This window comes from Chelonia mydas, chromosome 5, assembly GCF_015237465.2.
Source record: "Chelonia mydas isolate rCheMyd1 chromosome 5, rCheMyd1.pri.v2, whole genome shotgun sequence".
NCBI lineage: Eukaryota > Metazoa > Chordata > Testudines > Cheloniidae > Chelonia > Chelonia mydas.
In genome coordinates, this window is record NC_051245.2 from 12777809 (window position 1) to 12801241 (window position 23433).

Sequence of the window (23433 nt, forward strand, 5' to 3'; positions counted from 1 at the left end):
TTCCAGCGCTTTTGAAGTCAATGGCACTTTGACAATTTAGGCCAGCTGAGGATCTGTTCCCACAGGTTCTCAGCGTTGCGAAGAATGCATTCATTTTAGCCACATAATGCAAATCCCTACACTGGGAAAATTCCATTGAACCTCATTACTTTCATAGCATTAGCTGTTGTAGCAAATGAACAGCTCCCCTGAGATGGGATAGTGTTTAGTTTTATAGAAAACAAGGGGTAAGTTTGAAGGCTTTCCCTCCTCCCCCCTCCAAGATTGTCCTCCATGGTCACAGCGAGATCAGTGACCCTTGGTATTAACATACTCCCCATTGGTTTCTTATTAGCAAAATTTTGCCTGGCGTTTCCAGCAGCTATTAGACTGCCTTCAGAATAGATAAAAACCTGCAAGTGATTACGTCTGTCCACAGCAGCAGGTGTGTTCCGTGTCAACAGTAAGGGATTGTGGCTCTCATTTTGGAACTATGCAGTAACTTGGCAACGTAAGCCTTGTTGACGTAGCTGATGTGATTGAGCTCAGTGAACTAAGAAGCCATTTTTCTTTTGGAAGTTGGAGCGTGTACAAGCGCAGGGGGAATATGGCATTGACTAGAGCCAGCATAATGGGGGGGAGGGATGGAAGGAAGGGTGATGTGCCAATTTCCCTACATAGATTGATGTACCTCATTCCCAACCAGCAACTCTTATGCATTGGGATTTCCATGGATCCAGCTAGACTCCAGTCTCTGAGAGTGGCCAGTAGTAGATTCTTTAAAAGATGATGCCATAAACCCTGCAGTGGCAGTTATGGGATAAACCACCCACCAGGTTTTTAAAAACTGATCTTGATTTAAAAAATAAAAAATAATCTTTCTACCCCTAATTAATTAGAGGTTGGGTCATACTCTGGTGTCTGAGGGTTTATGCCGCGTCCTCCGCTCTTGGAGTTTATAGTCATTACAGTAAAGATGCAAAAAACAAAAGTCACTTTCACTTGCAGCATAAGTAGATCTATCGCAAAGTAACAATGGAGCGCATGAGAATTGGCTAATTTGATCCAGGACTAAATGTCACCATCTTGGTTAATGGCCACAGTTATAGGCGGCTTAGGCCACTATTGTCCATTATGGAGGTTTTTTGGGGGGGTGGGAGGGACAGTGGTTTTTTGCACCGTCCTCTGAAGCAAAGGCTGCTGGTCCCTCTCCACTGGACTGTATGGATCATTTCTGGTGTTCATTAAAACCATGGCAAAGTTGTGCTAAAAGACCAAAGGCCATATTTATCTTTGGAAGCAATGTGGTCATCATAAAAAATGTCATACTTATCACAGCATGGGCACCCATTTAGGCCATCTAGGCACTTCTATATGGCCACATGCCTATACCATGGGAGCTCCTCCCAGATAGGTATAGCTTGTCCTCACAAAACACCCTTTGAGGGAGGGAAATATATGGAACATGCTACAGGTGGGAAGCTGAGGAACCGGGAATTAAGTGACTTTCTCAAGGTCAACACAGGCCATCTGTGGTGGTGCTGAGAATGGACCCAGATTTTCTGAGTCCTAGTCTAGTGCCTGAACCACTTGACCTCCTTTCGTTCTATGAGGAGGCCAGTTTGGGCTTGTCATGTGTGTGTCCTTTGGTGATATGGCTACTTGATCACTCAGTACTGGCCTGGAACCACCAACTGACTGGCCATAATCCCTCAGACAGCTGTCTGCCTGCCATGACTTGCAGCAACTGTCAGCCTGGGCCAAATTAAAAACAGTGGCACAGACATCAAATGTTTCTTAGCCTGAAAGTTGCTTGATTTATGTTTTAAAAACTGATCTTTATTTAAAAAATTCTTGTCACTTACTCAGCACCAGAAACCTACCTTATGGACTGATCAGACTTAAATAAATAAATGTTTTTTGTCGGTTAGCACCTGAAGCATAAGAAGATGATCATGCATGTTCTATCGCAAAAATAAAAGCGCAGAGTGAACGAAAATACTGAAATTCCCGAAGTGTCACTTTCACTAAGGAACTTGGGGCTAAAATAAAAAGCCCCGAGAACTGCGTTTTAGCATGGCACGTCTGCTATAACACAATGGGATCAATCGTACTGCTATAACACAAAGTGGCTTTTTTAAAAGTTATGCACAGTGGTTGTTTACTTCAAGGGGGAAAGAAACTTTTTAAAATTAAAAGGCAGATAGTAGAAAAATAGCCACCTTCTACTTCAGAGAATAGCTCTAGGCAACTTCATGGAAGATCTCGTTTGCTAGTTCATACGCCCCCCCCACTGCAGTTAAAGCGCTGACGTAGAACTCAGGAGAGTTAGATTGATCTCTGCCACAGATTTGTGGGGTGACCTTAGGCAAGTCACTTAAATCTCTCTGGCCCGCAATTCCCCATTTTTAAAATGGGGATAACACCACCTCTTTTCTCCCAACCTCTGCATGTTTAGACTGTAAACTCTTGGGGGGAGGGATTATCTCTCACAATGTGTTTGTACAGGGACTAGCCCAATAGCCTAGCTCTGATCTCCGTTGAGGCTAACCTCATAGATTTTAATTCATAGATTTTTTAAGGTCAGAAGGGACCACAGTGATCATCGAGTCTGACCTCCTGCACTTCCGCTGTCACAGAATTCCATGCGTCATAATTTGGATAATAACTCCATGGGCGGCGGGGCTCTGGTAGTCCAGAGCATCTATAAATAACATACTAGTGGTACTGGGGGCGGGGGCGGGGAATAAAGCACGCTTCTTAGCCCCTGGAGGAGATGATCAGGCAGCCAAGCCCTCCAAATGAACATGCCGAGGCTCCAGCCACTACAGGCTAGTTTTGAATGCATGCTTAGGCTGCAACCTTTTACAAGAACGACAGCTTGCCCATGGTGACGGATGCCCGAGTCCCCAGAGAGCTGCGACCCAGCCGGCAGCAGCAGGACAAACGTCCTCAACGCTGCCCACGGTATAATCTACTGTACGGAGTTGGTTAAACACGCTGTAACACCAGTGGCTTGCATTATAAAATCAGCAGGTCCCTAGGCTCGGCTCCTAGCTAGGCATAGCAGTGCCAGTGAAGCATGCCGGGTGTTCATTGGCACAGATGCTGGCCCTGGCTATTTCCATTGTAGGGTCTGATCCTCCAGCGAGCTCTCAACTCCCATCGATTTGAATACGCTGCACTTTGTAGCCTCAGACCTGTAGCTGGAGGGAATAACGACAGTTATAGACAGAGTCTGAGAGTCAATCACTGTTATTATTCACATCAGTGAGTACTTGATCACTTACGCAGTTGATTATTAGGTAGATTTCAGTAACTCACTGTTCTCCAAAAACCACCATTTACCAGAAAGGTTTGGAAAATGAATTGATTTAAGCCATTTAACCCTAACCATCAGAGAAGTTCTGGACCAGCCTTCCAAGATAAGGGAAGCCTTCAAGGGAAGCAGTGGGGGCAAAAGACATATCTGGCTTCAAGACTAAGCTTATGGAAGGGATGATATGATGGACTAGCCTAATTTTGGCAATTAATTGATCTTCAGCTATTAGCAGTAGCTATGCCCAATGGCCTGTGATGGGATGTTAAATGGGGTGGGATCTGAGTTACTACAGAGAATTCTTTCCTGGGTGTCTGGCTGGTGAGTCATGCTCAGGGTTTAGCTGATCGCCATATTTGGGGTCAGGAAGGAATTTTCCTCCGGGGCAGATAGGCAGAGGCCCTGGGGGGGCGGGGTTCTTCCTCTGCAGCATAGGGAACGGGGTCACTTGCTGGAGGATTCTCTGCACCTCGAAGTCTTTGAACCACAATTTGAGGACTTCAATAGTTCAGAGGTTTGTTACAGGAGTGGGTGGGTGAGATTCGGTGGCCTGTGTTGTGTTGAAGGTCAGACTAGATGATCATAGTGGTCCCTTCTGATCGTTGATTCTATGATTATCTGTTAACTGACGACACAGGGCTGAATGCACTCTAAAGGCTTGTCCACACTACCAGCTGGATCGGCGGGCAGCGATAGATCCAGTGGGGGAGGGGGTGTCGATTTATCATGTCTAGTATAGATCGACCGCTGAGCACGCTCCCCTCAATTCTGGTACTCCACCAGAACAAGGGGCACAAGCAGATTCGACAGGAGATTGTCAGCTGTCGACTTACCGCAGTGAAGACACCGTGGTAAGTAGATCTAAGTACGTCAACTTCAGCTACGCTAATCACGTAGCTGAAGTTGCGTATCTTACATCGACCCCACACGGTAGTGTAGACAAGCCCTATGAGGTACATTGGCTGGCGTCTACAGACGAAGATCATGATGTAGGACCCCTGTAGTGTGAAATTTGCCCAGGGGAGAGTAGCTTGCAAAGGTACGGTGCCACTTCTTACCATGGATTCCCGAATATTAGAAGAAAAATGCCTCCCCGATACCAAAACATACCATTTAGTAGGCTCAGATAAGCTGGCCCATGTGGCACCGACTTTACTACAGCTACTGCATACGAGAGGAAGGATGGGCCAGTGCTTAAGGGACTGGCCTCGGCTGTAGGAGACATGGTGTCAGGTCCCTGCTCGATCATGGATTCCTTGCGTGGGAAAGTCACTTAAGAGCCTAAATATATTTGTGGAGCTGGGCCTTAGCTTCTCTGTGCCTCAGTTCCCCATTTGTAAAATGGGGATAACAGTATTTCCAGACCCCCCAGGGCTGTTGTGAGGTTCTCAGATTGTACCTAAACTATCTACAGAGATACAAGCCGTGGTAATGAGGCCGCTCAGGATCATGTATCCTGCCTCTGGTGTGGTAAACAAAAGAGAAATGGCGGAGTGGGGGAGCTGGGAAAATACCCTAGCTCATTGAATCTGAAGAGCTGTTGAACCTTGGCTGTGATTAACAGCACCAGTCATCAGCAATTCGATGCAAAGCAAATCCACATGGCTCCCTGTCCCAGACTGAGATTCACTCGTTAACCCCTGGATTTACAGCTAATCGCCCTTTAAACCCCCAGGGCCCTGCAGGTAGGTAGAGCAGAGTATGGGACTACAAGGCTGCAGGGTGGATCTGAGAGCAGACTCCTTGGTAAAGAAACAACTGAGACTACAGCCAATCTTCGGCTGGAAAGGGCAGGAAGATGTTTCATAGGGGTAGCTTTGCCTAGCTAGCAGATTGGTAGGGAAGTGCTGAAGCCCTTGTGGTCCTGGCTGGGATGCTAGGGATTGCTGCATCTGTAAGATCCTCTCCCCTTCCCCACTGAAAACCCCCCTTTGGTGCTCTGCAGCTTTCTGACTCGCTTGTGTAACTCACTGATGACTAAATCAGGATTAATGTGTGCAGTTAGCCCCTGCTCAGATTGGGAACCCCTGTCCTGAGTGGGGAATGAAGAAGCACCTGCCGGCAGAGATGCCTATGGGAACAAAACTCCTATTGGGAAGGAGGGTGGCCAGGAAGCAGTGTATGGAGCAGAGCAGACTGTATGGCACCTGCTCAAGATCTGCAGGTTTTTGGAGTCTGATTCTCCCCTTCCTCAGCTGGGCAAACTGTTCTTCCCGCCCTTGCCGCAAACAATGGTAAAACCAGGAGACCAGGACATACCCCTGGGGTGGAATCCTGGCCTCAATGACGTCAAGGGGAGTTTTGCCACGGAGTTCAATGGAGATAGTATGCACTCTCCTAGGTTGGTCGATGGGGTCCCAAAGATTTTTTTTTAGAAATGTTCTTTTTTGTTTTAAGTACAGAATTATTTGCTACGAAATCTAATATAATCCGGCCAAATAGGTGAATTAAAGGGTATTAGGAATTGGGAAGCTCATGTGCTGGTGTGTCAGTTTTGACTCTGCCCATGAAACTATCCTTTTTTGAAAAGTCGAAATTGCAATACTTAAAAAACCCCCCATAAAATCAATGGCAGCTGCCTTTACAAGTGATTGCTATGCATGCCACACGGCGCAGAACGATGCTGAGATAGCTTTGAACACGTGCTCTTTGCTGCTTCCCTAAAGCAGAATTGATTATTGTTAAGTGTTTTGTTAATGTAGTCAGCTGAATAGCACAAAAACATTATGTTGTTCAGTTCATAGCTATGATCTTGGAGCTGCTTAACACCTGTGCACTGGGGCCGATCCTCAGCCGCGGTAAACTGGTGTCGGTCCATTGAAATCAAAGGAGCTAGGCCAATTCACACCAGCAGAGACCTGGCCTAGATGATTCACTTTCCTGCTAAAAGAAAAGGAGTACTTGTGGCACCTTAGAGACTAACCAATTTATTTGAGCATAAGCTTTCATGAGCTACAGCTCACTTCATCGGATGCAAATTCCTGTTCAGAAAATCTTATCTGGGTTGTTGCTTTCAACTCTTCATTGCACGTGTACACAAAAACAAATATACACACTAGAATACAGAGACATTTAGTAGAAGTAGGTCAAAACTGGGACTGCTACAACCAACCCCCTTGATTATGTCAGCTTAATTGTTATTGCAGCCTCTTGTACTTTAAAAGAGGAGCCGGCCTGATCATCCCTTCTCTGTTGGCGTTTCCAGCCTTGGTAGTTGGGCAAATAAAACCACACCCTTTGAGCCGTAAATGAAGCGGATTTGATATGGATAATCAGTGGACCAGAAAAATTTTGCCATTCACATTTTTATATACACAGTTAAAAAGTATGATTCTTTTTATAAAATGTTAATCCAGGGAGTATATATTCCTACTAAAATCGTTTCAATATAAAATACAATATTTTAAAAAGTAAAACATGATACAAAACGGTGTAAGAAGTGAGTAAGAAAAACCCCTCTGCAGTGAATATAAATATCTTCATTGCAGCTCCTTTTAAAGGCTGCAGATGCATCCCTGTTAATATCTTGGAAATAATTCCCTCCAGGTCAAACCATCTGCTCTATTCCGGTCCAGCCACTTCCCACAAGGGAAAATCGTGGTCACTCCAGTAGCTGAATTGGTGATCTCCACCCTCTCCACTAACCAGCCGGTTGCTATGCCACTGTTGTCATGTTCAATCCAGACTTTTTTCAACTCCCCCAACTCCAGGGTTTCCAGGAAAAACCTATTGGTTTTGCCCCGTTCAAAGAGGTTCCGGAACTTCTGCTTGAGAGCACGCTTGCCCGAATCTCCATTTATTCCAAAGATGGTGATAAAGACATTGGCATCGGTCCCAGCTCCTTTTTCAGACCCTGTAACCACAATGACCTCATATTTGACTGGCACCAAGCTCCGGGCTTTGCTGGCAAAACTCTCTATGACCTTGGCACACTCAAAGACTTTGTAGTCACCCCTCTTGTTCCTCAGTGGAATTTTTGCATTGCACTTGAAAAAATATCTGCCAAAGGAAAGTTAACAGTGTGTTAATAATACGGCCTTTTGCTTTGCATTATGAATGCCCAGGTATAGTGGGGACAGGTGATTTGGAAATTCACCTACTACTAATGTTTAAACCTTGTATTTAGAATGAGAGGGACATATCCTTGCTTGGGACTTGAACTGAAGATTCTAGGATTTTAAAAAACAGCACTGCTCGGTGTGCTACAGGAAACTCTCTAAAGGACATAGCCAATTATTTTGCAAGTTTGAAATATGTAGCCTCCCTGGAAACACAAATTCCAGTCAGAGAAAGTCAGCTCAGCCCTTCAACCTTCCAGTTCTTCTACATTTCAGCATTACCCAGGGTAATACACTCGGCTTTGAACACGCCGAGCTGAAACAGCTGGCTTGAGTTTCGTGTATGAACGCTTAAACTTTTTCTGAAGTTCAGAAGTCCCGTGGCAGCTGATTTTCCCCAAACCGTAACAATTTCCACTGCCCTCTTGACCTCAGACAGCCCTGGCCTAATCACAGTGGAGGCAGCTCCTTTCACTTGTGCTTTTACTGGATTTTTTGGCGTAAGTGGTGCATAATGGAGGCTGAGCCTTCCCCGCAACCCTCCAGCCACCTTGGGGGAGGGGCAGTGGTGGATTTGGGACCCCTCCCTTGAAAAGTCTCCTCCCACCACGGCCCCAGGGCTGGAGGAGCTCCCCGCTGCGATTCTGCAGCTGAGGCGGGGGACACAGAGCTTTTCCAGTCTCAGGGATGGGGGAGGAGTGAATCGGAGGGGGGTGGGAGAGGGTGGAGCCATGGGCGGGGTCACAGGCGGAAGGGGCAGAACAGGGGAGGGGCTCCAGGCTCGGTGCTTCAGCCAGGGCCAATGGGGGTTGGCTGACAGCAGCGAGTGGGGGCGGGGCTTCGGCCAGAAGAGGCGGGTCCTCAGCTGAAAGAGGTGGGCAGGGGGCTAGCCTTCCCAAGAGGAAGCTTTGCCTACCACCCACGTTTGATGGATATCATGGAATTATTCTGTAGCTGTAGGTGTGAGCGGCAACCCTGGTAGAACGAATGTTCAAATCCCATGCTTTCAAGCAGCTGGTTTAAATGACTTCAATCTTCCCAAACTGCACCTTGAGATTTGCCATCTCGTACATGCAACGTGGCAAGGGGAAGGGGCTTTCTAGCTGAACAGCCCCTCCTCGGATCACCGTTGAAAACCTGTTTTGAGGCCGCCATGTTGCAGGTTTAGTGCTGCCCTCTGCTAGGCCAGGTACCACGGCAGAGCCGAGGGGAAGATTAGTGAGGGAGTTGTGTAATGACAGGCGTGTTATGCTAGCACATTTAGTTAGGCATTAGGGCTGAAGATCAAAAACAACAGACCATGCTGCTCCCTATGCCTAGACCAGCTTAAAAATATCTTTCAGGCAGGGTCCTTGAGCCAAATTCTGCTCCAGTGCCAGCAGGTGCAGTGTCTGTTGAAGTCACTTTCAAGTCCCACTTTCATAGATTTTCAGGCCAGAAGGGACCATTATGATCATCATGTCTGGCTTCCTGCATCACAGAGGCTACAGAACCTCACACAGTAAATCCTGCATCAAGCCCGTAACTTTTATTTGAGCTGGAGCATTGCTTTTAAAAGGGCATCCAGTCTTGCTGTAAAGACTTTGAGTGATGGCGAATCCAACATGTCCCTAGATAACTGAAGTCACTCAACTTATGCCAGAATTGAATGTGGTGCCCTTGTCACCTTATTTGCCTATCAAGTGTCATGTACACTTACAGAGCTATAAAAATAATATCATAAATGGCTACTATCGGAGAGCCCAGCAGGGCAGGCAGGCTGCTGCTTTTGGATTTAAAACAAACAAACAAACGTAGGGGCAAGTTTTCAAAGTTAGGTGCATCATCTATGCTCTCACAAATCAAGGTGAAGTTCAACAATTACCACCATCAATGGGATGACAAGGAAGGGGCCAGAGGTGAGGGAGAACAGGAAAAGAGGGAATATTAAAGTCTGGGGCAGGAAGTATGTGTGTCCCCTCTCTCCTCGTTTATAACTCTTAGCTCATCCTGAGCAGACAAAGGAAGCAGCAAGCACTGAAATATGTACCAGATGCTGAAAACCCTTCACTCCACTGGAATGCCCCTGGCGATGTAGAGGAAGCACATAACATACTCATAAATTACTGTGTGTCTGGTAATCAGCCAGAGGTTTGGACACTGGGCTTTTAATGAGGTATTTTATTTGCAATGATGCAAGTCATTTCCACCTGAGTTTCCTCCCTCTCCTGTCCAAACGGCAGGAGGCACTCCCTCAAGGAATTCAGCTGGATTGCATTATGCACCAGTAAAATTAAGACCTGAAGAAAGGGCTGCTTCAGCACCATAGTGTTACCATATTTCTTAAGGTCTTACAACATTTCTAATGCATCTGAAACCACAGAAATATCTGCCCATGTTTGGAAAGGAGTTTTGTACCTGGGAGGGTCTGATGAGAATAAATCCTGAAGCCCTTATTCAGGGGTGGGAACGTACTTCCCAGTGAGAGCTTTTTTAACTCTCTCACAACTGCAGAGTAGCCAGCTCTTGGGATTTTTATTGTGAATTTTGTGATATTCTGAGTTCTCCTTAAAACCTCGGCTGGGGGAATTGTCTCATTAGGTGAGAATCTCAGCTTTCTTTCTTTCTTGTAAATTTCTATCCCTCAGCGTTGCAGAGAAAAGCTTGAAAACATGACCCAATTGTACGCCAATGGCTCTAAAACCAAAAGGCAAAGGAAAAGAACCGAAATGTATTATTTAAAATAAAATCATGACTGTTAAGTCAATCTTTTAAATTTGTCTGGGTTCTTTTTGGGGGAGGGTGGAGGGGAAACGGGGGTCCTCCACTCATCATTTTTGAACCTGTGGGATAGGCAATACTGAAGGCTTGATCTAGCAATGTGGAGCAGCTGTGGCTAGATAGGGCTGTGGTTATGGAGAACATGCAAGAAGGCAGGGTTCTGGGCAGAATGGGCTGTGAGATGCTGCAACTTACTGCAGAATCTTGTTGCTCTACTATGTCATTTTAAATAAAAGACTAGAATTGTGCCTTAAAAAGACCTCTGCCCCCCTGTGGGGCCACACTGGTTTCAGTGAGGCTCTTCAGATGCACAATAGCCTGGAGCATGTGGCTGTGATTGCAGGGTCGGGCGTTAAGAGCCGCAGGTTTCCCCTGATTGCGAGACAAGAACATGGCTGACTGAGTTTTCATTCTGCAAATATTAACATGGCCCTTCTACAGGCTGATTTGATTTAGCCGTTGATTAATTTGCTGGAAGAGACACTTAACATCAAAATCTCACGTCAAGGATTTCTTTTTAAACACTAAACTGTCTCAGCAGGAATGAAACCCTTAAAGTTAAGTACTTTAACGGTAGTGGAAATATCGCAGAGAAGAAAAGGAATCCATTAATAGTTTGGATGTGCTTGCTTAGCTATTTTGGCCCAAGATTGACAGCTATTAGGTATTTGCTCTTTGGATGACCATTCTTTTCCTTTTCCTGCCTATTCTCCATGCTAGCAGCTCGTTAATGCTGCATGAACATGAAGGGCTCAGGCTGACGGGGCCAGGGAGTTGAAGTGCTGAGAGGTTAGCCGATCACACGAGATTACCAAGATGATTTGAAGTCTCTTGAAAATTTCCGCCATCTCCAAACCAGAGAATAAAAATATCTTTTGGTTTTTGTGACAGGGCATACTAGGCCTTTGTGGCCCCCTCCTGGAGGCCCCATAACCCTGCCTAGGAAAGGAGCAGCGAGGGTGGATCCTGGATATGCCTAGTGAGGCTGCATGGAAGCAGCCAATCAGAGCCCAGCAGGCTCAGATAAAAGGCATTGCAGGACGCAAACAGGCGAGTCCCTGGCTGGGACTAGAGGGGGCAAGGTGGGGTGCTTCTCTCTGGCCTTAGGCGCTTACAGGATAGCCAGGGTCTGTTACTGGCTGCATTTGCTTAGCTGGGTTTGTAGGGAGTGAGGACATAACACCTTAATCCTGAGATAAGGGTGAAGCTAAAAGGGGACAGGTAGGAAAAGGCCAAGGAAAGAAGTGGCAGCTAATTGAAATTGAGCAATATGTTGTGGCGGTTCATAGGGTCACTGGGTTGGAACCTGGAGTATTGGGCGGGCCTGGGTTCTGCTACTGGCTAGAAGTAAAGTGGTGTAAACCCCACAAAGTGGGCAGGACTGACTTAGGAGCCCAAAGAAAGGGCGGAAGGCACCTACTAAGGGCAGACAGACTGTTTATCTATCAGATGGTATATACCCCAGAAGGTGTGCATCTGGATTTAGTGACTTGGCTGGAGAGCCAAGCCTCAGAAGACCTGCCAAGCAAGTCTATCCATACTGCATACAGCAGCAGGAGGCACTGAAGAGGTATGTCTCCCTGGTTATACTTTTGTAGATGATGCCTTTTGGATCCAAGGATTCCTAGTGGAACCATCCCACAATGCAAAGGGAGTCAAATCTGAGGTTTCTCCCATGTTGAATACTGACATGCCTGATTGTCTTTTTCACAGAAGCAGTTTAGAGGCCAATCTTTGAAAAGTGGCCCACAGAATCTAAATGACTAGGTCTAGATTTTCAACGAGTTTAGGAGTGCAGGGTTTTGGGTTTTGGTTTTTTTTGCAAAATACATGCTGATTATTTTTATGATTGTGCATCCATCTGCACATGCAAATACTTTGCACCAGAAACATGGAAACCATGCATGCAAATTAGACTTGTTTGCGGCAGCTCTTAAATGTTTTAAATATCTTGCCCTTAGTTTTTAAAACATGCTAAGAATTTTTAAGGCTCAACATGTATGGCTAGGAAAGGTTAACTATGAAGAACCTCAGAAATATGGTTACAATACTATTTAAATCTCCCAGGCCATTGTGCCTTTAGCTCCTGGAGTTCTTTATTGCATACTGCATGTCTGTTTTGATGGAAGCAACTTACTTGTTGCAAAGTTCCATCTCTGTTATGATTATCTCTCGGACATACCAGTACACATCAGCTTTTGTGGTTGACTTCCTTCCATCTTTTGGACAGTGACCAACACAAATGGCTGCAATATCACCAACATTTTTTGAAGAAAACAGAAATTTGTCTGTTGCTCCTCTGCAGGAAACATAGAAGAGTTTCAATTAACATCCTGGAGACTGGCAATGACTTGTGTCATGTTAGCATTAAGTAATTTGCGCGTGGCTATGAAAGATATAAAACAAACCTTCATTTAAAGTCATTTGATTTAACCCATAATTATTTAACACAAAGTATAATTTCCGTATTTAAATTCAGTATTTTTCCTGGTTAGGGTGACACTTTAAATTACTACCACTAGGACCTTCCAGGGTATGTTTGAGCTAATTCACATCCAAAATCAATTTGCCTTGTTATAGGGAAAGCTAAAGAATGACTTATTTTCCCCTAAAGCATTCATTCTTTTTCTTGACAGATATTGTATCTGTTGTACGTCTACTAATCATAGCTGCTTTTAAAACCACTAATCAAACTACCCCTCCTGCTTTTAAGCTGTTCTTAAGATGGACTTTTAAGAACAATGTATCTCTGTCAAACATTTGGCCAAGTCTTCTGTTGTGTATCCTGTGTATCTTTAGTAGCTGACTTATTGGATTAGACCAGTGGTTCTCAACCCCTGGCCCAATTAGCACACAGCTGCGGCCCAGCTGTGTGCTAACAAAAATTCAAAATTTGCTGCTCTAGTCTGGCAGAGGGCGGAGCTGGCTGAGAGGGAGAGGGCGTAAGGCAGCCTGCAGGAGTGTTCCTACCAGCAGGGGGCTGGTGAGTGCTGCAGGGGGAACAGGGGTCAGGAGAGTGGGTCTCTGGGCAGGTTTGGGGGGCGGGCTCTGGGCAGTGAGGGGGTTGGGCACTGGAAACTAGGGGTTTGCAGGGGTGCTGCTGCACTCCCAGGTTTTAGGTGGGGCTCCGCTCCTGGCCCGGTGACTTGGGTCTGGCTGCCGGCTGCCTGGCCCTGCGTGGTGGGTCGGGCTGGTGGGTTCCAGCCCCGCGCTGCAGGATCCCCGGTCTGGCTGCCTGGACCAACATGGCAGATCCGGGTCCCAGCTGTCCAGCTCTGTGCCCAGGGCTCCACGCCTGGTCCCACTCTGTGGAGGCGTCTCTGGGTGGGGGGGGTGCTGGACACGGGCGACTGTGTGTGGGGTTTTGCGGGGGGGGGGGGGGGGGGGGAGAGGGCGCTGTGGTTCTCAACCTGTGGTCTGTGTAATACATTGTGGGTCGCATATGCAGCCCGCTATGATAAACAGGTTGAGAACCCCTGGATTGGAGTCTGTCATGGAGGTTACGGAAGTCATGGATTCCGTGACTTTCCAGGACCTCCATGACTTCTGCAGCCGCGGGTGCCTGAGCAGCTTGGGCAGCTCCTGGGCCAGCTACACCAGCCGCTGCTGGGGCAGTCTCGGGCCACCCCATCCCCAGCAGCAGCAGTAGGGGTCCTGAGCTGTGTGCCACCAGTCCCTCTCCCCAGCAGCTGCAGATTCCCAGGCTACATGCCATGCGCCACCCCAGCACCCAAGATTTAGTCAGGGGTGTATGGTACAAGTCATGGACAGGTCACGGGCCATGACTTTTTGTTTACTGACCGTGATCTGTCCATGACTTGTACTATATACCCCTGACTAAAACGTAGCCTTAACTAGTAGTTCATCCAGTTGTCGGCCTCCAACAGTAAACAATGTTTAATACTTCAGAGGAAGGAATCCTAGCCCCATTATACCCCTGGCCAACTGTGTAAATAGAGGAGGTTCCTTCGTGACCACCATAGACAATCTGCTTATTCCGTGAAATAAGAGAGTTGTTTCTTTTTATTGCAGTCCTATCCTATCCTTCCCCAAACTGTGCCACACCGCTTCATACCAGGAGCACGGCACTGTTTAACAGATGGAGGTTTCCTCGTATCATGGCTGTTTGCTGTTGGGTCACTGATGTTTAAAATAGCTATATACACATTGATGCCATTAATATTAGAGTCCAATTTACTTAAAAGTTTGCCTGCCTTGGAAGGAACTCTCTTGAGTTCCTGACAGAGAAACACTCCCTCCCTCCACAACAAACTGGCTACTCTAATATTCTTTGTGGTCTACGGGCAGCATACTGTGTACGGTATCCATAAACAAAAACAACACAAAACCTCTCTCATGCACACTAAAAACTAGAGGGGTTTGACCAGTTCTGAGTGTGTTCAGGTGTAGATTTCAAATGTGGAAGAGGGACTCTCATTCATTTCCTCTACATGAAGGTGCCCCCAGCCAGTCTATACACTACACATAATAGTGCCCATTCATATCTGCAGTATAAAGCTTTCTTTCATCATTTCTCTCTCTGCTTTTCTTGCACCCAGGACCTAAAGCTGAGATCTCTCATTCCTAAACAGAAGTGAAAGTAAGTTAGAGGACTTACCAGTACGCCGGAGTCCTGAGCAGGGGGCATGGCCTCAACCGGAAGAGGCAGGGCCTTAAATCCCCGGGCCCTTTAAATCTTGATTTAAAGGGCCAGGGCTCCAGCTGCAGTATCATAGAATCATAGAATATCAGGGTTGGAAGGGACCTCAGGAGGTCATCTAGTCCAACTCCCTGCTCAAAGCAGGACCGATCCCCAATTAAATCAGTGGCGGCTGGGAGCCTGGGGCCCTTTAAATCACCCCCGAGCTACCAGCTGCAGAGGCGGCTGGGAGCCCCGGGGCTTGGGGGCGATTTATAGGGCCCAGGGCTCCAGCTGCCGCTACCACAGTGGAGCCCCGAGCCCTTTAAATCACTGAGGAGCCCTGGGGGCTCCCGGCTGCCACCGCTACCCCGGGGCTCTGGGCTCTGGCAGAGCTTTAAAGGGCCTGGGGCTCCGCTGTGGTAGCAGCTGCCGGAGCCCCGAGCCCTTTAAATCCCCGCCTGAGCCCTGCTGCCCGAGCCCTAGGGTAGCGGTGGCCGGGCTCCATCGGGGATTTAAAGGGCCCCTGGGCTCCAGCCGCCGCTACCACCCCAGCCCTTTAAATGCCCGCTGGAGCCCACCGCCGCTACCCCAGGGCTTTGGCAGCAGGGCTCCAGCAGGGATTTAAAGGGCCGGGGCAGTAGGGGTGGCTGGAGCTCTGGGGCTCTTTAAATCCCCGCCAGAGCCCCCACCCATCCCTACCTCAGGGCTCAGGCAGCAGGGCTCAGGTGGGGATTTAAAGGGATTGGGGCTCCAGCCGCCGCTACCGCCCCGGCCCTTTAAATTTCCAGAGCCCCCCTACCCCTGCCCCAGGGCTTCGGCAGCAGGGCTTAGGCAGGGATTTAAAGGGCCCCGGGAGGGTAGCGGGGGCTGGAGCTCTGGGGCCCTTTAAATCCCCACCTGAGCCCTGCTGCCCGAGCCCTGGGGTAGGGGTGGCGGGGATTTAAAGGGCCCCAGAGCTCCAACCCCCACTACCCTCCCGGGGCCCTTTAAATCCCTGCCTAAGCCCTGCTGCCCGAGCCCTGGGGAGGGGGGTGGGGGCTCTGGCGGGGATTTAAAGAGCCCCAGAGCTCCAGCCACCCCTACTGCCTCAGCCCTTTAAATCCCCGCTGGAGCCCTGCTGCAGCAGCGGTGGGCTCCGGCGGGTATTTAAAGGGCCAGGGTGGTAGCAGCGGCTGGAGCCCCGGACCCTTTAAATCACTGAGGAGCCCTGGGGGCTCCCGGCTGCCACCGCTACCCCGGGGCTCTGGGCTCTGGCAGAGCTTTAAAGGGCCTGGGGCTCCGCTGTGGTAGCAGCTGCCAGAGCGAACCAGCTTACTTTCACCTCTGTTCCTAAACCAAAGATTTGGAATGTCAGGTCAGATCTAAACAGCACTGACAACATTTAGCCTGGAATTATTTTTACTCTCTTCCACCACAGCAACCTTCTGTCAGAGGTGTTAAAAACACCTCTCTCTCAGATGAGTTCTTCCACAGCTCCTCCCAGCTGAGCCTGTTGGGGTTCCCTTTAGGCTCATCTGGCAAACCCCTGAACTATCAGGACCCTTGTTTAAGTTTTGAAGGACATGCGCATACATACATGTACGAGTCCAATCCCCAGATGGACATTTCTGCTCATTCTTAAACTTGGACTCCTGAGACAAATGTTACTTCTTTCTTCCACTTTACTGCCCATTGTATCTTTTGGAAAGGAAAGTAAGAAATGGTCTGACACTCCTAATGCCGCTCCATGAATCCTCCAGAGGGAAGGAGGAGGGGCCTTTGTAAGAGAGACACAGCTGGTGACATTCCCTTCCTGTTCACCGATCAAGGCCTATCTCACCTACCTTGTGAATTTCCTTTTTTTGGAGGCGTTTTCCAGAAGGAATTCTTTTGAGCGTCCCTTCTTTCCTTCTAAGATGATCCAGATGTTTTCCTTGGTTTCTGCATCCTCTGTGTCACTTGTCACTGTGACAATTTCATAGGCTTCCAAGGCAAAATTAAAGCACAAAATTAAATAGCCAGAGCAGATGCAATCAATGACAATGGCCAGACAGAGACTTGTCTATTGGACTGTCACTATGGCCTTCAGATAATGGAAACTTTGCCATTGACTCCTGTGGGCCAACATTTCACCCCAGGGAAGGAATAAACAGAAAACAGAATAGGCTTCGGCGGATCAATGAGCAGCGGTGCCTGGGGCTACTCTTGAGTGGCTCTCCTCTTTCAGAGAACTCAAAGGGCAGTTGTGAGCAGCTGTCCCTCTGCCCCGATGGCAGGTGTGCTGCAGCGGTTGATATTATTCCCTCTCTGGCGCAACCTGGCTATGAGGCCACTAGGAAGGTTAGTGAGGAGACAGAGGCTGCAGTACAGTCAGTATGCTGATGACAGCTGTGTCTCCATGTCTCACCTGGCCGGAGCAGGGGGACGAATGTGCCTAGATGAAAGTGCGGCTTGGATGAGAACAAACTGGATGCAATTCCATCAAGACTGAGACCATGTTGGTGGGTCGTGGAAGCCACTGAGGAGCTGGCAGAATTTATATGGACACCCCTCACTGAGGGAGTGCAACCACCATTTGTGAAACAGGTGTGCACTTCATGTGTGTATACGGGGCGGGGTATTAGGCCGTGGGCAGCTCCTACATGCCCAGGCAGTGGCTGTAGCCAAGAGTGCTCTCTTCCATCTCTGCCTGGCAAAATGACGTACAACCTTCTCTCTCCCGTGGGAATCCTCTCACAATTATCCATTCCTCGACCACCTCATAATTAAACTGCTGTAAGGTGCTCCCCATGGGGTTATACCTTGAGACCAGGAAGCAGCGGCTGGTGCATAATGCCATAGCCTGCTTATTAAGGGGAGTTACACATCGGGAGCACTTTAGATCAGTGTTCTGTAATCTGCACTGGCTTTCAGTAAGCTTCCAGGTAGAATTCAAGGTGTTGGTTTTAAATTATAAAGCCCTAACTGGTTTTGGACCTGGTACCATGAGAGATCACCTCTCGATCTGTCATAAGCCACCATGGATGAGATCCACAGAGGCGCCTTCAGTACAAACAAGAAGGAGCTGCTGACAAGGCATTCTCTAGGAGGGTTCCATAATTTTGGAACTTGCTCCCTCACTGGTCTGCCAGAGCTTGGATTTGTTAACTTCCTGAGCATGCTTCAAAGCTCATCTTCCCTCCACCCCCTGTACTTTGTTTAGTCTGCTGAGGAGGGGATTGATTGAGAAGGGTGTATTTTTGAGAGTGTATTTTTATATTGTAACTTATATTGTATTCCATTCTGGTTTAAAACCATAAGAACGGCCATACTGGGTCAGACCAATGGTCCATCTTCTAGTCCAGTATCCTGCCTTGCGACACTGGCCAATGCCAGGTGCTTCACAGGGAATGAGCAGAACGGGGCAATTATCAAGTGATCGATCCTCTGTTGTCCAGCCCCAGTTTCTGGCAGTCAGAGGTTTAGGACACTCAGGTCATGGGGTTGCATCCTTGACCATCTTGGTTAATAGCCATTGATGAACCTATCCTCCAAGAACTTATCTGATTAATTTTTGATCCCTGTTATATTTTTGGCCTTCACAACATCCCCTGGCAATGAGTTCCACAGGTTGACTGCATTGTGTGAAGAACTTCCTTATATTTGTTTTAAACCTGCTGCTTATGAATTTCACTGAGTGACCCCTTGTTCTTGTGTTATGTGAAGGGGTAAATAGCACTTCCTTATTCACTTTCTCCACACCATTAATGATTTTAGAGACCTTTTTCACATTCCCCCTTTGTCATCTCTTTTCTAAGATGAACACTCTGTCTTTTTTATTTCTCCTCATATGGAAGCTGTTCCATACCCCTGATCATTTTTGTTGCCCTTCTCTGCAGTTTTTTTCCAATTCCCATATCTTTTTTTTTGAGTTGGGCAACCAGAAATGCACGCAGTATTCAAGGTGTGGGTGTACCACGGAGTTATATAGTGGCATTATGATATTTTCTGTCTTATTATCTATCCCTTTCCTAATGGTTCCCAACATTCTGTTCCCTTTTTTTCACTGCTGCTGCACATTGAGCGGATGTTTTCAGAGAACTATCCACAGTGACTCCAAGATCTCTCTCTTGAGTGGTAACAGCTAATTTAGACCCTATCGTTTTATAGGTATAGTTGGGATCATGTTCTCCAATGTGGATTACATTGCATTTATCAACATTGAATTTCATCTGCCATTTTGTTGCCCTGTCACCCGTTTTGTGACATCCCTCGGTAAATCTTTGCAGTCAGCTTTGGACTTAACTATCTTGAGTAACTTTGTATCATCTGCACCACCTCACTGTTTACCCCCCTTTCCATTTCATCTCTGAATATGTTGACCAGCAGAGATTCCAGTATAGATCCTTGGAAGACTCCACTATTGACCTTTCCATTCTGGAAACTGACCATTTATTCCTATCCTTTGTTTCCTGTCTCTTAACCAGTTACCAATCCATGAGAGGACCTCCCCTCTTATCCCATGACTGCTTACTTTGCCTAAGAGCCTTGAACTTATAAGTACTTTAGATAGACGGATGGCCTATTATGCAAGGGTGTCCAATTGAATGGAGAGAGTTGAATTAAGATGAAGGATTTGTTAGGGTGTGTCTACACTTGGAGCTGGGGGTGAAATGCCCATCTGCAGAGCTAGCATGGGTTTGTCTCCTCATCAAGCTAATGCATTAAATAGAGTGTAGCTACAGCAGCACAAGTGGTGGGAGAGGCTAGCTGCCACAAGGATGTGCCTAGCATCTCAGATGCGTCTGTACTTGAGGCAGCTAGCCGCTCACATCACCACAGCTGCACTCTGTTATTAGCATGTTAGCTCAATGAAAGCTAGCACGGGTATGTCTCATCGAGCCGGGAGTCGCACCCCAAGCTCCAAATGCAGATATACCTTGAGTGACATGATATAAATTGTCCAAGCTCCTCAGGGCAGGGACCTGTGACATGCCTGGTACTTTCCTTGGAGCTATTAAATAATAATGCTTTCTCCCTCACCGCTTTGTAGACCAGTGTGTAAATTCACTGACATCAGTGGAGTTACCCTGGTGTCAAATCAGGAATAACTCAGAGCAGAATCAGGGCTATGGGGTTTTAAACCCTGCAGTCAAGCTTGCAGCCCCAAGGCAGCTGGGGCAATGTTACCTGTAAGCCTTTGGAAACTGAATTTATTTTCCACCTCAAAGATTCAAGCCCATTATTTCTAATGAGGACATAACCTTGTATCATCTCTGCATATTGCCAGCATCAACAGATGCATATGGTGCCATCTTCACTTTCAGCCTAGAGTGAGACTCAGTGTGCTTCCCCCTCATAAACCTTCTCCCATAAAACCATGGGGCTGTGTTTCTACAGGCACTGAGTTAAACTAATCCTGAGAAGTACCAAGTGCCAGTCCGGTGACACTCAGCAGAGTGGTTTCAATAGCTCCAGACATCCGATGACTCTCAGAGAAAGTCTCCAACTTACATGTGCGCTCCTTCAGTTCCAGGATGTCGTTATTGGCACAAGCCAGTTCTCTGATGAGCTGACCATCATCTTCGCCTTTAGCCAGCCAGCGATCACACTGGAAACGGAAAGTCTTATTCAGGGTGGCGTCTTTCACTTCGATGTATTCCAAGTGCCAGCCAGGTGCAACTCCTTTTTGGTGAAAAAGAACAAATATATAATGCAGAAAGAACCTGTGGGCACTGAAAAGGTATGTCCTTTGTTTAGAAAGGGCCATAAGTGGGCCCAGTGCTGTACAGAGGCAGAGAAGAAAAGGTCGCTCCCCTGTGGAGCTTATCCTATAAGAACCACGTTCTGATCCTCTTACTCTGGCTGGGTGGCACCTTCCCTCTTGACTAGATTCATTGGTTTCTAAAAAGGAATAAGGGGATCAGAATCTGTACCTATATTAAAAGAAATATCGTGAGTAAGGAAGCAGGGCAGCCAGTTGTAAGGCAGCAGCAGCCCCCCCTCCTCTGGATCCTGTCATAAATATAAAGGGAAGGGTAAACCCCTTTAAAATCCCTCCTGGCCAGAGGAAAAATCCTCTCACCTGTAAAGGGTTAAGAAGCTAAAGGTAACCTCGCTGGCACCTGACCAAAATGACCAATGAGGAGACAAGATACTTTCAAAAGCTGGGAGGAGGGAGAGAAACAAAGGGTCTGTGTCTGTTGGTGTGCTGCTTTTGCCGGTGATAGAACAGGAATGGAGTCTTAGAACTTTTAGGAAGTAATCTAGCTAGGTAAGCGTTAGATTATGATTTCTTTAAATGGCTGAGAAAAGAACTGTGCTGAATAGAATGACTATTTCTGTCTGTGTGTCTTTTTTGTAACTTAAGGTTTTGCCTAGAGGGATTCTCTATGTTTTGAATCTAATTACCCTGTAAGGTATCTACCATCCTGATTTTACAGGGGTGATTCCTTTACCTCTATTTACTTCTATTTCTATTAAAAGTCTTCTTGTAAGAAAACTGAATGCTTTTTCATTGTTCTCAGATCCAAGGGTTTGGGTCTGTGGTCACCTATGCAAATTGGTGAGGATTTTTACCAAACCTTTCCCAGGAAGTGGGGTGCAAGGGTTGGGAGGATTTTGGGGGGAAAGACGTGTCCAAACTACGTTTCCCAGTAAACCCAGTTAGAGTTTGGTGGTGGCAGTGGATATTGCAAGGACAAAAGATAAAATTAATTTGTACCTTGGGGAAGTTTTAACCTAAGCTGGTAAAAGTAAGCTTAGGAGGTTTTCATGAAGGTCCCCACATCTGTACCCTAGAGTTCAGAGTGGGGGAGGAACCTTGACAGACCCCAAGAAGGCTCCCCACATGTTGGGGAAGAGGCAGACTAAGTGAACTAGACTGTAAGTTCTTCCACTCTTTTTCTATACCCCACTTTGCTGCTATTGCAGATATCCTTGTGAAGCTCTGTGTTGAGAGGAGAGTTCACAGTGGATACATCATAGATGCCATTAGAGAGTCAAGACTTACCTCTCTGCAATACTAATTATTTCCTATTCTAAGTACAGGGCAATGTAACTGTTCGTAAATTGGACTTTTTAAATGGGGACCATCATATGTGTGTGTGCACACACACCATGACATGCATACAGACACATAAGAGATCTCTCTCTACAGAAGAGAGAGATAGATGTATACACTTAATCTGGATTGATACCTTGTAATTATCCCCCACACTTTTAATTTCAAAACCCAGTGTGAAGAGGCGGAGACTCTGTCTTTTGAAAATCTGGCCCCTTGTGTCTGGGGTTGGGAACGAAGAAGCACCCTGATACGTGACAATGATTCTCGTGTTTTCACTGGGCTGCACAGACAGCGTACACCCAGGAGCAGACTTGCCGAGTAAGAAGGTGCTGCATTGGCACAGCTGCCTTTCAGGGAACGAAACCTCAGTTGAAGCATTCTGTTTCAAAGCTGTCTTTGTAAATGGACCCAGATCCTTTGAAGCCAATGGAGTTACACCACAAAAGAACAGGAGGACTTGTGGAACCTTAGAGACTAACAAATTTATTAGAGCATGAGCTTTCGTGAGCTACAGCTCACTTCATCGGATGCATTCAGTGGAAAATGCATCCGATGAAGTGAGCTGTAGCTCACAAAAGCTTATGCTCTAATAAATTGGTTAGTCTCTAAGGTGCCACAAGTCCTCCTGTTCTTTTTGCGAATACAGACTAACACGGCTGCTACTCTGAAACCGCAAAAGAATGTAGCCTGTCGCAGGCCAGATCCTCAGCCCAGCCTGGGCTGGGTTCTAGCGAGATATGGGAAGGTAAAGAGTGGGAGCACCTCAAGCTCATGCAGCTGCTCCTCAGGAGCCATTTCAGCCCTGTTCTTCCCTACCGTAGCCCTATTACAGAGAGAGGCCAGAGGATCCACTGCTCTGCCGATCCACCGGCTTCACTCCTCCCTTGGCCTAACCAGTCCTAAGCCCCTGTGAGCTGTCCTGCAGAGATCCTTTAAAGCAGTGTTTCTCAAACTGGGGGTCCCAACCCAAAAGAGGGTCATAAAGCTATGGGGAGGGGGCTTGTCATGAGATCACAAAAAATAGGGCTACATACATCCGGGTTTTCCTGGACATGACTTTCATTTTTGTCCTCCGATCTCTGTCCAGGTGGATTTTTGGAACATAAACAAATATCCATGATTTTTCCTTGCTTGTCCTTTTTCCTTGCCTTCAGAGCTGGGTGGCCAGACAGCAGCGGCTGCTGGCCAGGTGCTCAGCTCTGTTAGTTCTCAGCAGCAGCACAGAACTAAGAGTGGCATGTTATGGTGAGTTCTGTGGGGATCTGCTCTGGTGCCGCGAAAGCTATGTCCGGTACCGAGAATGGGAGGGCGGGGTCATCACAGCCTGGAATATTTTCAAAGGGGGGCCCAGCAAAAGAAGTTTGAGAACCTCTGCTCTAGAGCAACCCTGCAACCTGATTCCCTCTCCCACCCTGATCCCACTGTCTGGGGATCTCTGGAGCTGTAGACGCCAGGGCTGACTTCGTCTCTAAATGTACGTGGTTTGCTTTACGCTTGTAACAGACCTGTTCCTTGAAGACCTAAAACTGATGCCAACAGGAGCTTGGGATGCACAGAAGGGACCAGGCTGGGATCAGGCCAAGGTGCACCGTATGAAAGCTTAGAGGGTCTTTATTGACTTTGCTGCACTTATGCTGGGGATGAACTTAGA

General features: G+C 47.3%; 1 protein-coding gene across 2 annotated transcripts in view; it reads right to left on the reverse strand.

Annotated features, from left to right (window-relative positions):
* Nucleotides 1–6462: 6462 nt before the first annotated feature.
* Nucleotides 6463–23433, reverse strand: part of LOXHD1 (lipoxygenase homology PLAT domains 1) — a 303450-nt gene continuing 286479 nt past the window's right edge. The window contains exons 43-46 of one of the 2 annotated variants that reach the window (XM_043547366.1): nucleotides 20231–20401; nucleotides 16582–16720; nucleotides 12254–12415; nucleotides 6463–7297 (exon numbers count right to left, since the gene is read on the reverse strand). In XM_043547366.1, coding sequence (XP_043403301.1) covers nucleotides 6817–7297; nucleotides 12254–12415; nucleotides 16582–16720; nucleotides 20231–20401 — 953 coding nt within the window. In that variant the 3' untranslated portion in view covers nucleotides 6463–6816. The remainder of the gene's footprint in view (nucleotides 7298–12253; nucleotides 12416–16581; nucleotides 16721–20230; nucleotides 20402–23433) is intronic. The other variant, XM_037902822.2, reaches the window with a different exon arrangement.